Below are 14036 nucleotides of genomic sequence, written 5' to 3' on the forward strand. Positions count from 1 at the left end.
CTTTTTTTTTTCTTTATTCAGCAAACATTTTACGTAGGACGTTCATCTAAATATTGGCTCCTACTAGGAAGGTTGGATGAGCTACCGGGGTATTGATTGATGTAATGGCACGGGAGTTCGAATATTATAATGGAGAAAAAACAAGTAACGAAATGTGACCTAATCTATTTTATTTTAAATAGGCTTAGACGTGATTATTTTTTTTTCTTGTTTTTTCCCCATACATCACGACGAATGAATAGGCAATACACATATAAGAACAAGAGAAAAAAAAAGGATTGCGTCGACGAATTGCGTTGCTGTGGATGTTAGCTGATAGAGAAGGAACGTGGGGGAAAACTAGAAAAGCGAACCTGATGGGATCGCATTTATCATCGTCTGTCACGCGTTATGCAAGTATACAACCCTTCACTTGAAGCAGTTGGATTACCATTTTTTTTTTTGTTACGTCTTTTTCCCCACGTTTCTTTCGCCCGCCTTGTTTTCCGCGTTTCACTCGCTCTTATGGCGATTCATCACAACGCGATAAAGAATTTATTTCCTTGCCTTAGTTCGGGGCAACGCCCACAACAGCCCTACGGTACACGCAATTACATTTCGTACATGTTTAAATTGTAGCTCCTACCCTTGTTCATTTAAAAAAAAAAAAATTTCCCAGTTGCTGATTACTTTTTTTCCCCAAGTATTCTCGATGCCCTTTTGAAAAAAAAAAAAATTACCACACACACTGAACTTTAATTGATGTAACATTGCCGATGAGCTTTTCGGGAGCCATCCTTTTTAAAAGGAAATCTTCGGGTCGGCCTTTGTCATGTCGGCCCGAAGAAGCCGTACATAGTCGCGATATTTTCTTTTCGTATGAAAATCTTTTGCCCGACTCGATTTGTATAGACGATGGCCAACTGATAGGCTACGCACTAACAGGATCCAAACTATATACAACGGCGAGAAGGGTATGGGAAACTGTGCGTTTGTTGTAGTTGCATTTCCAAGAAAACGTCGTCTGCTATGTGGTACAGTTATCTCGATTTACGTAGGCCTGAAAAAGTACTGCCTTTGACAGTTTCAAATCATTGGGTTTCTTTTTTTTTTTTTTTTTTCGTATACCCACTAGAATCTCTTGAAGCCTTTCTTTTTTGAACTGCAACTCGAATTTTCAGCGGTGAGAGAGTGGCATTGTTGGATCTATGGGGATTTTTTTTTTCTGTTTAGGCAGTTGTAAACTTTTGGGCAAACAAATGAAGCAATCCTTTGTCCTCGCAGAATGTAGTAAACTGGCTAACGGGACGAGTTCGTTCGTGAAGTCTTCTCTGTGTACTATAGAGCCGTCATTTTTAACATTGTATTATGTGCAATCGAGATTCTCATTCGGGTTGTTGTCATATTTTCCCTGTTCGGGTTGGGAGGGATTGCCGCACCTTACAAACAAAGACACAGTGGCATGTCAGCGTGCATGTCCAATAAGTTTCTGGTTCATTTGCAAAAGCCCCTCCCGATTGCTTTGGCTATTATTACGATGAGGTTTACAAAGAAATACCCATTCACTGCGTCTGTGTGTCATATAATGTACAAGGGTCGCAATTTGAATGCCCTTGTGTGTACGTATACATGTAAGAAAATTGGAACGACATGCATGTACAGATTATTGGACGCAGTGGCAGTCGCGATTGATCCCGCTGAAATTCGTGCCGAACTGCGGTTTACAATGGCTGTTGTTTCTCTTGCTATTTAACGACTGATGACCACATTTCTTATGCGAATTCTTTCACCCTCTAGGGTGACGTCTACCATTTTCTCTTGCTTCTTTAATTTGATTGTTTTACCACGTTTTATTTTGTATTGCACGCCCCATTCGGGTGCAGTTTCGAATCCTATTAGAAGTTGCAATCGATCGGCTCCAGAACAAGAGGGAATTTGTGCGCGGCAAGTTCAAAAGTTTCGTATGTAACGTAGATTTGATACATGACGTAGCCGTAGGTGTGGTTTTGAGCACAGTTCTATTGTTTTCAATCATTCACGTTTCAATTTCCGTACTGTCGGGAGGCACAGTGCATGTCCAGCCACATCTCCGATATGCGTACATGGTTCAATATAATAAGCGGACGGCTTGTTATGTAGGTCATATGCGACGGCCTGGATAAAAACTGGCCGGGCAAAGCCAAAGCAATTTAATTTCAATTATTAATACTATGGAAAATTAATTTGCTTTTGCTCGATTGCTATATATTCTTTTGCATTGGGCAAATCTTAACCATTTTTTTCTTTTTCTATTCACTCGCCGCTGCGCTTATTCAACCCGAAACTCTCAAAAGGAAATGTGTGTACTCTCCCAAATTAGGCCCCTTTTTTTATTTATTTATTTATTTTCTTTTTTAAAATATTCTGTTTGGATTCTCTGGTTGTACGTTGCATCAGCGAATAGGCCTTTTACGTAGCATATAGCGCAATCCTATTAGCGTTTTATTCAAGCCCGCGCACATTGTCTTATGTGTGCTTTTTTTCTACTGAAAATTACAGAAACGAAAACCCTTTCTTGTGCAAAATTGAATTGTCCCTATCCGACAGCGGAATGACGACAGGGCTCGCGGAAGACTGCGAGATTTCTTTATTTCCTCGCCTCACTATTCTACGCCAGCCTCTGGTTGGCTAATGCTAACGGGTTGCGCAGAGTGGTTGAAATAGGCTTGAAGGCAACCGAGATTATAGTGCTGTAATTCACTAGCTTTAACTAGTCCTTACAATCTACGTGTCTTCGAAATGATGCTGCATTACATCTTGATGCATCATCTGTACGAAAAAGCCACACGTTATAATGGCAGATCGTTCTTCGTGATGTGCGCATCTGTCATTGTATCAAGCCGTTTTTATATTACCGTGTCCAATATGAACCGAAATGATGGTTGATGCATCCGTTTCAGCATCTCTGTGGCCACGTCGCAAGAATAACAATCGTTTTTTTTTAGTTTTTTTTTTTTATACATCATGCGTGTTTCAAGAGCGATGTGTGAATGCTCGCAATTAGAGGCTATTTTTGTCCTTTGTTTTGATGGAGTCCTAATATCTTTTTTAAGTGCTTGCTCACGATGTTGCCGGTCATTTTCCCCAATTAAATCCCGTTCAGAGTGAAGAAATGATTAGTTGCCATTGCCTGATTGCTTATGGAGGCGCCAACCAAGTTTTGAGCGCTCAAAACGTTTCTCTTTTTTTTTTTTAAGAAATAAATCGGGGAATAAGGTTACGTTTGGTCGACTATACACTGGCCATCGCTGACGTTGTAAACTTCAACAACAGCAAAGTCCCAGGTTCCCCAAAGTGGCTCTTGGCCTAGACCCCGACAATAACTCCGAAGAGTCCCTCAACGCCCCAACAGCCTGGACGTGAAACTGTTGTTTGGCAGAGCCAGTACCCCACGTCGATTGACTTTCTTTTTTTTTTTTTTTTTTTTTTTTTTTTTTACTATAGATCTCGTTATGGGGTCTCCGTACGTAACGTTTCAGTTATGGGTCCTCCAAAGCCTCCCCTCGTTTCCTGCGTATTCACTGTCTGTCTTTCCATCTTCAATGTAGTGCCGACCTTGCCCTTTTTTTTTTTTTTTTTTTAAATAATCTGCTCGTTAGATACAATGGAAGTTTGATGTACAAGTACCGTTTCTTTGACGTCAATCACTCAAAAGGTAGAAGGTCAAGCGCAAAAGGTTTGATCTATACAGTTCATTCGTCAAATTAAACCAACAATGCTTTAAAAAAATAACAAGGGCCTCATGTTTAAAAATTCAATAGGGAAAATTGTATTGAACGCTTGTTACGTACGTTAGTATACGGACTTGTACGTTATCTTACACGAATGGGTATTGGTTTGAGAAATTTGATTTTTTCATAATTATCTTTTTCCCTTTTTCTCTTGGTTGATAAGATGAGCCTGATTGATGGTGATCCTCTTAAAGCCGCAGTGCTGCGAATCGTGTTGCTTCTTTCTCTATATATGTACGCTATACGGTCTGTCGCCTTCGTCTAGTTGCTGTCGATGGCAACGCGGTCAGTTTCCTCTCTTTTACAGCAGAGAGTCTCCTCTGTACATTGTGTCTTCTATTTGCTGATCCCTTTCACCCTCCTTATTTGCTTCTTTTCACCCTCCATTTCCCTTTTTTGCCGTTCGCTACTACTTGTGAGCTCTCCTGTTTCCGCTCGAATGGTGCGATGGACGCTTCTCCATAACAGGTCACCTTTTTTGCCTGGGCGACGACGTGTTCGGCTGATCCCCACCCATTTATATAAATCGTGTTTCTTTGATGCATCGCAACAGAAATAGACGAAGGCTCTTCGATATTTTGTGCCAATGGTTGGTCGTATTATAAAGTGCCATCGCAACGCAACGCGTTATCAACACCTTCATGGCCGTCGCCGTGATTCGTTCCTTAAATGTTTGGCCGTCGTAATGCTACAGCAACGGGTCTCAATCATTTTTGATCTAAAAAAAAAACAAAAAACAAATGAGCTGTTGATCGGACGTAGAGGGTTTACTGCACGGTAGTGCATGCAGGTTGCGTATATCGATTTGCCCGTTAGGCAAGTCTTTCGCAACGTAAAAAATCGCAAATGCGTTTCCCTAATCAAAAAAACAAAAATGAACGTTTTCACGTGCTTGGATGCCACAGTTCTGAAAATCTAAATGGGGGGGGGGGGAGGATCCGGTACTTTTGTGTGGACGATTCAACGGTGATATGTGATATTCATGCGAAATCTGAGAAAATTCATTCCCAACTAGTGGATACGGTGATGGGCCCCGCAATCTCATTTCAATTACTACGCAAACATCGGCTTTTATTCAGATATAGTATTTCATTCGTTCTCAGCCAATTTTTAATAAGATAATTAAATCAAATAATCACGAATAAGTACGCTCTTTTATTTATTTATTTATTTTTGCGTCATGTTCTTATTAACCGTGTTCTCGAAATGTACGATAAATGAGAATGCGAGGCCATTGCACACGTGGGCGTGATCTTTAAAATCTTCCTTTTTTGAGATCGGTACGGCAGTTTTGCGTTTCGCTTTGTTGATGGATTTATGAGAAGTAATGAGAAAGCCTTTTGAAAACTCGTCATTGAATCATCCACGAATTCGCGATGATGCTCAAACACGTCATGCGCTCGCTCTCATCGAAATCCCACCGATGGTCCTGTATAGACTGAAAACTGCGGGCCCGTATAAGAGCCATTCATCAGACGTAAAATATCGAGTGAAATAAAGAGAACAAGAGCCCGCAAGTCTCTCTATCGAAGCGAACTGTTGGAGAAAGTTTCGCCGTCGAACTGAAGACTTGACGGATCAATCTTTTGGTTACAGAGATTTCTTTCTTTTGTGCATTATTTTCGGTTGGAGTTTTTGGACGCACGCAAAAAAAAATAAAAAGCTCGTGCTGTAAGATTACACCGAAAATGAAATAAAAGAAAGAAAAAAAAAAAAAAAAGAGGGAAAGACAATACGTAGCGTGTTTATATATTGATGTAAAACAAAAACAAACACTTCCTTTCCTTGTAGAATAGACAAAGAGAGAGAGAGATATCCGCTAGCCGGACGGATGGCTAGTGAAAAAAGAAACAAGAGAAAGGCTTGTGACAATAATCATGAAAAAAAAACGGATGTGAATAAAAAACTAAAGAAAAGCAAGAAAGCTTTTTGGAGTCTTGTGTTTCTTGATGTGGACGATGACCGAAAGTTAATGTAGTTAGGACTCTGCGAGAGGAGAAACTCTGTCAAAAATAGTGAAATAGTTGTCAAAAGTAGCCACACACTGATGATGGGATAATCCGGCTTATGCGTGCCGTGTTTCTTTAGCAACTCGCGCATTTTTGTTCTTCTTTTCGTACTTTTCTGGGCTCAAGTTTCCGCCGTAGTTTTTCGTGTAGCTATCGATGTCGCGTGTCACGCATTTTCTCTATTCTTGGACGCTCTTTGTATTGTCTCTTGCCCTTTTTTTTAAAACCCACTTTTGAGGGACATTATTGTCTTACGCGTGATTGATCCGCTCTTCCATTTTTACTTTGAATTATCTACATATTTGAAAATGCCACACAGTTTGGCATATTTATTGAGGTGAAAATAGTTTGGATCGAATGTCGACCTTTAGTAACCGATTGCTATTTCCCAGCGTTTTCAAATTCATTTGTTCGACATTAGATCCGTTTGAGTGTTCCATTTTTTGCGTTCCGCTAAAGCCCAGCCAAGGATAGAGAAAGGCCCCAATTTCCAGTTCAGTTCATCTCATATGAATGGCTTTCTCGGTCAAATGGAAAGGACAAACAACATTAACCAGCCTTCACTTGCACCAAATCTGAAACGTAAATTAGACCGTTTTTATGCCTATTTTTTCCTCCGCCGTTTTTGAGTGCATGTGGATGACATTGTCATCATTCGTCACTCGGTCCGAGGATGGTATACGCTGTTTTTCTTCGCAACACGGCGCACGACATCATAATAGACGAACATCGAGGACTCCCCTGTGGGCAGTGAGGGTGCTAAAATGCCTGCCACCGACATGCATAACTCTATGTGCGGGGGAGGTCTCCTGTAACCATCCATTTCGAGTGTTTAGTAAAGAAAAGGCAAAAGTAGAAAGAGGGTTGTATCGATATTCGTTCCCGAAGACAGTCCCCCATGTTGTACTTCAACTGGGCCCTGTATCCTCTTCAACCGCATCGATGCAAAATTTATTCGAATCATTTCTCTTCTTTTTTTTTCTTCATCTCTTCACTTATACGTTTAACTACACGCACGGCGTTGATCGATGTGAGGTCATTGTTATTTTGTGATTGGCGAATCCGCCAAAGAAAGACATCTTGCCTTTTAGTTTTATTTTTTATTGCCTGGTTTTGAAAATAGTAATAAGAGAAACTTACTTCGTAATAGGATTGCTTCCGTGTTGCGTTCATATCCATTTCCCCCCACGCACAACGAATTTTGATCAATAGAGAAAGCGAAACTTTAGTTTTTGAATGAACTTTGTTCTTTTGGTAAACTAGTTTGAGCACCTTATACAACAAAAAGCTTTAAAATGTAATTTAAACGTGTCTTTCTACCAGTGTATCGGTTACATTTTTTTTCTTTTTGTCTTTCTCATGTCCGTATGTCTTGTTGTTACAAGATATTTCATCTAATCCCCATCGTTTTCTCTTTGTCCACAACCCCCCCGCCCTTCCTGCGCGCTTTTCTCTTTACATTAGAGTTTACTCTTTCCTCCGAAGGAGTATACGTAACATATCTTTTGAAATCAGCCTATCACGTACCGGTAATCCATATAGCATTATTGGAGAGAACGTGATACTCGCCGTCTGCGAAAGATCGTTAAGGTACTATTCTCGTATTTGAGTGCGCAGTCGGCATTGGATTATTGAGCGCGTCCGCAAGCCATACAGAACTCGTCTTTATGCATTTAGTCAATATTTTTGTCAATCATTCACAGCGTGGCCGTAATTCGTTTTAAAAAGGCCTCAGCGGGAATCTGTGCGAGTTGAGTTAATGATTCAACGAGACGGGCCAAATCGCTAGAAGGGTGGCCAGCTGGCTGGCGTACGTTGTTCCGCCGTGCAAACACGGATCCCCCCCTAAAAAAAAATCCACCGCCCACGCTCATCCAGTAGCTGGCCATTAAGGTTAAATGGCCCCTGGAAATGACTCAATCGTTCTCTTATAGACTCTTGGCTGTTGATGATGTTTGTTGATTCTAAACTAACGTTCCGCTGCCTGCGCAACCCAAACAGGGAGCGTAGGATCGATGGCCTCACGGAAAAGCAGGCACTCTATTCAAGACGGACGAGCGACTATATTACGCTTTACCTATTTACATTGGCCGGACCCCACCCCAAAAACACATCGTAAGATGCTAGGACGCTGTAACTATGGGAAAAGGAAAAACAAGTGAAATTGATCTTTTCAAAGAACAATGTTCATTCTTCTTCCTTCCAGTTCTTAAGCTCAAAGTACAAAGGGGTGGAGTCTGACGGTGCAAACTGAAGCAGTAAAAATCCATCAACCAAGGCGAAATAAATTGAATCAAGTTCCATAAATCTGACGGCATTTTTTTGTTACTCCTCTCGCCAGTAGGAATCAAGTTTTCTCGTGCCCTGTCATCACCACAAGGCGTAATATCCGTTTTGAAGGATAGACGATCCTGTTTTCCTTGCTCATGTTGAATTAGTTATCCAAGTGTGAGAGAAAAAGGTGGGTGGTTTCGACAAACTGAAAGTTAGTTGTTGACGGACAAAAGGGGAAACATCGAAGCGCATGGACGTGATGTATTTTTTTTTCTTTACAAAGATAAAGAATAAGTGCATCTGCATTTTGAGTGTAGGTTTTCTTTAGACGAATCGTTTAGATGCTTGACACGAGCAGCAACAAAAATCGTTAAATGGGAAACGATTTGCGATGCAGAGCGCGTCTTTTCAGCACTGTTGCGTAACTGGAAAGCTAATAATGTCGAGTTGACTGGACGAATAGTTTGTCCATCACATTTACGTACTGCGTTATCGCGTTGTAAGAACAGTAGGTCGTAGTTCGTCTGATGTTGCCACACTTTGCGCGTGTAAACATTAACAAAGAAATATGTGTCCAAGATGATTAGATGTCAGTCGCGTGAACTCTACGTCGAAGTGAAAAAAAAAAGTTAACAGATCAGAAGACGTGTCTGCTGTCAATTATCTCTAGTGGAGCCTAGGCAGTTCAGTCGTTGAAACGATAAGATGACTGGTTGGAGATGGCGGGCGCTAGATTGTCAGCGCCAGTAACGTGTGAAGTCTTTTTCGCACTTCAACTTTCGTCTCTTCAGTGTCTTATTATTCTACGTATTTTCACGACTTACTTTTTTTTTTTGGCATCATCTTCGTCACTTTTTTTCTACCCAAAATATATTTCCTTTTTTTTTACAGTTATTTTAATAGGAGCATTTTTTTTTAAAGACTATAGAGCACTCGTGTTTCTATGTGTTGGGTGTATAACAGCACGTCGTCTTCTATTGATATGGTGAAAAGGCCCTATGTAGGCCCAGTCAGTTGTTGTTGCGCTCAAGTGTCGTGTACCAGAAACGACAGAGTCTCTTTTTTCTTTTTTTTTTATTTCTGGAGACGGTTTCTTGCAACTTTGCCAATTGAATTAGTTGCACGAAAAGTGGCGGCCGTCATATTGGAAACAGGTGCTGTCGATTCCCACTATTCCGTAGTAACCTTTTTCTTTTTTCTGTTGTCCGTCTACCATTATACGGGCCTTGTCTTTTTATATATGGAGCAAACAAACTGTGGACAGTTGCGAAGCGTGTGCCAAAGTCGTTTGAAAGCACAACTCCTATATACAGAACATATACACGTCTGTACGTTTTAGACGCGCTCACGCCCCAACGTCCACGGGCAAAAGTGGGAGCTGCAAGTGTAAATAGTATTCTGAATGCGTATAAATAAGCAAACCTCCCTATATACCATCTGGCGAATCGATCCGCTTGATGGAAACCAGCCGGGACCGTTTTTTTCTGTGTGTGTGTGTGACGTGCGCTCGCGTTGCTTATTTTACTGCTGCGTATAGGTCGCAAAGCTTCCGCGTCCAGCAGTCCGTTTTTTTTTTTTTTTTTTTTTTTCATTAGAATTTTTTTTTTTTTTTCTTTTAACTTGTTTTTTTTTGTGTGTGTGTGTGTTTCATTCGTTTGTGTACAAGAGCCAGGCTGTGTTTGTGTGTCTAGGCTTTATTCCGTGTGTAAATATCCAACCAGGGATTGGCGAAAGGAGATAAGGAAGGGAAATGTAACGCATTTTCGGTCGTGAGTGCAAACGTACCTTGATGCAGACACTCTATTATTAGAGGGCGACGCACCAGCCTCAGGAATTCTCCATTTGATGGTTGTAATTTAGTTACATCTTCTGTTTGCCGTTAAATGGAGTTAAAACTAGAAGTAGTACACTTCTTTTCTTTTTGGCTCGTCTCTTTATCCGTCTTGAATGATGGCGTTGCCAACTTCTCCATCGCTGACAGACAATAATGGGTGTGTCGGTTTCAAATGGGCCTGATCGCCATTTTTCATGGATATTACATGATTTTTGTTGCCACTGTCAGCCTATATTATTTCGCCGAGCTTGCGTTGTCTCTTGTTCTTTTCTTCGCCGTTCTTTCTTTTTTTTTTTGTGATCTCTTTATTGATTCAAATGGTGGAAGGGGAGTCCATGTAGGCATTTTGGCCCGCTGTCGCTAGTTCTCGTGTCAGCGGTTTGATCTTTCCTTTTCCGATAGAACAAATCGGGGACACGATCGAGTTTTTTATTTTTACTTACTGCTCATATGCTAGTTACACTGTTACAGCACAAGGTCGCTTGAGCTACGTCCGGCTGATTCGCAATGGCATCCTTCGTTTACGGGTTGCGGGCAGTTCTGTTTACATTCGTGATGGACATGGAGCTCCTTCAAATCATTTCGATTTACACGCGTCGCGGTTCGCGGAACATCGCTGTTTAGGATTAGAGGGACTCTTTGAAGTCGGGGGCGTATCGGAACTTGAAATCCTTTCGGGCGCGGTTCTCAGGGACATTCTGCCGGATAGAATTAACATTGTGTCCGAGAACGTAAACAACAGTCGTACGCGAAAAAAACAAAAAAAAAACAATACGCTTCGTGAAAATTTGCATTGAATCTTTTTATTGTTTTCTCGTGCGAGAAAGTGCGCAATAAAAAAGCTTTTTTTAGTTGTAGTAAAGTTGCGTGAGGCGTTGCATAACACAAAAAGAAGCGGGTCAAAAAAAAAATGAATAAATACGTGTATGGAAAGCTAATTGGCCTGTCTTTCGCTAACGTGCATAGCGCGTTAACAGTTCCGAGAAAACAAGGAAAGTGACTACTGGTTACCCTGGCGACAAGCTGTCTCTTTCCTTATGCAGCATTCGTTTGCTATTGCGCGAGGGGCAGAAATGATGGACGAGATGGCGTGAAACGCTTGTAGCCATGTGGATAAAGAGATTGTACAGACACCGTCTGGACGAGCATTGGGTTTTTAGAAAATAATGCGAACAATTGTGGGTGGACTGTTTTCGTTCAACAGAATAGTTCCTTTAGAAATATTTACATTCAGTCACCGTGCAGAGAAGTTACGTTAGACACAAAGGCTGACGTCACGATTCTGTTTTTAAACTTTACCTGAAGACGGCATTTGTGTAAGTGGCTTAATTCGATAAGAACGTCTACTTTGAAAATTGTGTGATGATGATGATGATGCGCATTAATGTGGTCCGCCTTCTTCCCTTTTTCTACACCAAGTTTTTATAATGGCGTAATTAACGAGTGTTGCTGGCGCTGCGTCTTACTGTTGCTACTGCTTCACCAGCTGTAAAATCGTTTTCTCTCCTTTCGTTTTCTTTTTTTTCTTTTTGATTTTATATCCTCCCTTCTACATGGGTGGCTGCTCCAAGAGCAGGATGTGCGTATTAACGGTAGCAACTTTTCTGACGGTTGTGAAACTTTCTTGATATATACCGTCCCGCCATACCTTTCTTTCCCTTGCGTTTCTATCCAATCAACACACACGTAATCGAAATTGATGATCGACTTCTCCTTGTGGAGCTTCCAAGTTCCATCTACCTGTCAAAAGCTTTCACGATATCATCGCGCTATTCGCTCGTCAACTAAAAACTCTTTGAATTCACAAAATCTCTTTGAAGTTTCAACCTGTTATATCACTCCTGTGCCCTATTTAGGTTTACAATATCCTTTTTCCCGACAGCCACGACGGATATTAATTGATGAAATCCTTACTTGGCTGACTCGGTATCATTTGCCAATCGTGTTGGGGATGCAAATATGTTTCGCAGTCAGCGTCTGCGGGAGTCGTAGCAACGAATATGAAATCGTAAAATTGGGGTAGCGAAAGTGTCCTCCTCGTATGATATTTTCTGTTGTGTTTGTCTTATCGACTGATGCTGAGCAACTGACTTATTATTTAACATGCAATTTCTTATTTCTCGTTGGACAGGAGGATTTTATATGCAGTTTGGCGCGCCCTGTGACCTAACTGACCGCAGTTGAGTTGTGTTTCCTTGTTGGTTACGTGCGTGTGCATTGCGTGACATCTACGACGAAGGAAAAAAAGGGAAAGAAAAAGAACATCAATTCATTATCTGTGTGAGGTGGACGGAGATAGACATGGTTTGGTGCAGAATAATGGACTGCTTCGTTCGAAGGATGATCTTATCTCATCATCTTGCCGCAACAGTCATGCTTTATTCAGGACTTCTCATTTTGAGCATTGCGATGGTCAACGCCAGCCAATCAGGTAAGACGCCTTTTATTTTATTTTTTGTTTTTTTCTCCCCCGGTTTTTATTTGTTTGTTTGAAAAGCGGGCATCATAAAGTTGAACTGTTGACATGGCAACGCGTCCTTATTGGGGCGGGTATGTAGATGTCGTGTCGATAGGTTTTTAAAGATTAACATTATGGCAAATTAGACGCAGGCAAACAACTAAAAATAAAAGTACAGGAGGCTAGACAAACAGACGTAAAACTGCCTGGCTGGGGCGTGCACCGTTGACGGCGATGTATGTGTAAACTACTTACAGTAGTATTGTGCATGCCGTAACTGCGGCTACAGAGTAAAAAAAAAAAGGTTTCCCACACAACATTCGCAACGGAAGTTGTATCGAGCTTTAAATGTGTGTTTCGTGGGCAGTTGTCGTACAATCCCACTAATTCGTACCCGTTCCCAGGTATTAAAGAAATCGACGAAATCCATCAAGTGTAGCTCTTTGTTGGTTACCCTTCACAAACCAACAGTGTAAAAAATCAAAGAGCCGTCAAGAACGTTGGAAACATTTTTTGTTCGGTTATAATGTCAGCTAAGCGAATCCACAGGTGCAGTGGTGCGTTAGTTCCTATAACTACCAACATTTATAGGAGGGCACTTTCATTTACCCCACTTTTGAATGCACTTGCACAACTAGGGAAATCCATTTTCCACTTCTAAAGTGCGGCAATATGTTTTCCGTTTTTTATTGCCTTTTTTCTTTAATGTCTTTGTTTGATTTTCTCCAATTCGCTGACGCCTTTTCATTTTTTTCCCTTTCCAAAATCTCAGTCCTGTTAATAAAAAAAAAAGAGATGAAAGGTCTCTCTGTCGGCATGCCACTTTCACCGACATGAGCGAACAAACAAAAACTATTGACGGTAGGGAAAAAAAAAAAAGAAAACCATGATGGTTTGATCCACGTGGGGTCTTTGTTCTCTTTGGCACATAATGTCCCTGAAATGTTTGAGCGTAGACCGCTGTGTTGTATTTTGTGCGTAAGGTAAACGGGGATCGGATGCAGTTGGTTATAACCTTAATGGATTCGCTCCTCGTCGACCAATGACAACACACGGCGCAGTAGTAGTGCCAAACTGACTTAATGGAAGCGTGCTGCATAACGTGTATACGACCTAGTTCCAGGGAATCGCTGCTTATTGTTGGCATTTCGGCACGAGCTCAAGAGGTTGTCTTGATACTTGATAATGACGTGCGTAAATGGCTGGGCAACGCGTCAAAACTACGACGTATGGTAAAAAAAAAAAAAAAAAAAAGAAAGGATGGCATTGTGGTACAACTGATTTTTGTGTATCACGATTTTTGTTGACGTAACGTAGCAACAAAGGTCGTTGTAGTAGGGTCGTCAACAAGGGAAATCTATGCGACAATGAGAAAGTTGTTGAACGCCATCGAAGTTGAAATTCCGTTTCAATTGAAATACTTTGATTTTTAAAATATTTGATTGGCTTCATCATTTTTTTCTATTGCCCTGAAATATTTATGCGATTTTAAGTTGAGGTTTTCCTGGACAAATTGGGTTGACACGCGATATGTAGGAAATCAAAGTGAAAGAAGATGCTGGAAGATCTCTTGTGTTTGGATTTCGTGATGGACTGTCGTATATTTAGTAGTTCAGTCATATTAATTGCTGTATTATATTTCACGCGCTTGATGCTAATGAGCCGCTTGGCTGTGCCCCGGTCTCTAGACGTGCAGTCGCGAACTCGAGGGA

General features: G+C 41.1%; 2 protein-coding genes across 2 annotated transcripts in view; both read left to right on the forward strand.

Annotated features, from left to right (window-relative positions):
* The window catches only part of LOC130689843 (probable peroxisomal acyl-coenzyme A oxidase 1), a 66213-nt gene extending 63020 nt beyond the window's left edge, over window positions 1-3193 (forward strand). The window contains exon 15 of the mRNA XM_059496081.1: window positions 3177-3193. Coding sequence (XP_059352064.1) covers window positions 3177-3182 — 6 coding nt within the window. The 3' untranslated portion in view covers window positions 3183-3193. The remainder of the gene's footprint in view (window positions 1-3176) is intronic.
* LOC130690112 (hemicentin-2-like) overlaps window positions 1-14036 on the forward strand; it is a 34686-nt gene that overhangs the window by 2869 nt on the left and 17781 nt on the right. Inside the window, exon 2 of the mRNA XM_057513095.2 lies at window positions 11998-12297. Within this exon, the coding sequence (XP_057369078.1) occupies window positions 12168-12297 (130 nt within the window). The 5' untranslated portion in view covers window positions 11998-12167. The remainder of the gene's footprint in view (window positions 1-11997; window positions 12298-14036) is intronic.

Source organism: Daphnia carinata, chromosome 7 (genome assembly GCF_022539665.2).
Source record: "Daphnia carinata strain CSIRO-1 chromosome 7, CSIRO_AGI_Dcar_HiC_V3, whole genome shotgun sequence".
Lineage (NCBI taxonomy): Eukaryota > Metazoa > Arthropoda > Branchiopoda > Diplostraca > Daphniidae > Daphnia > Daphnia carinata.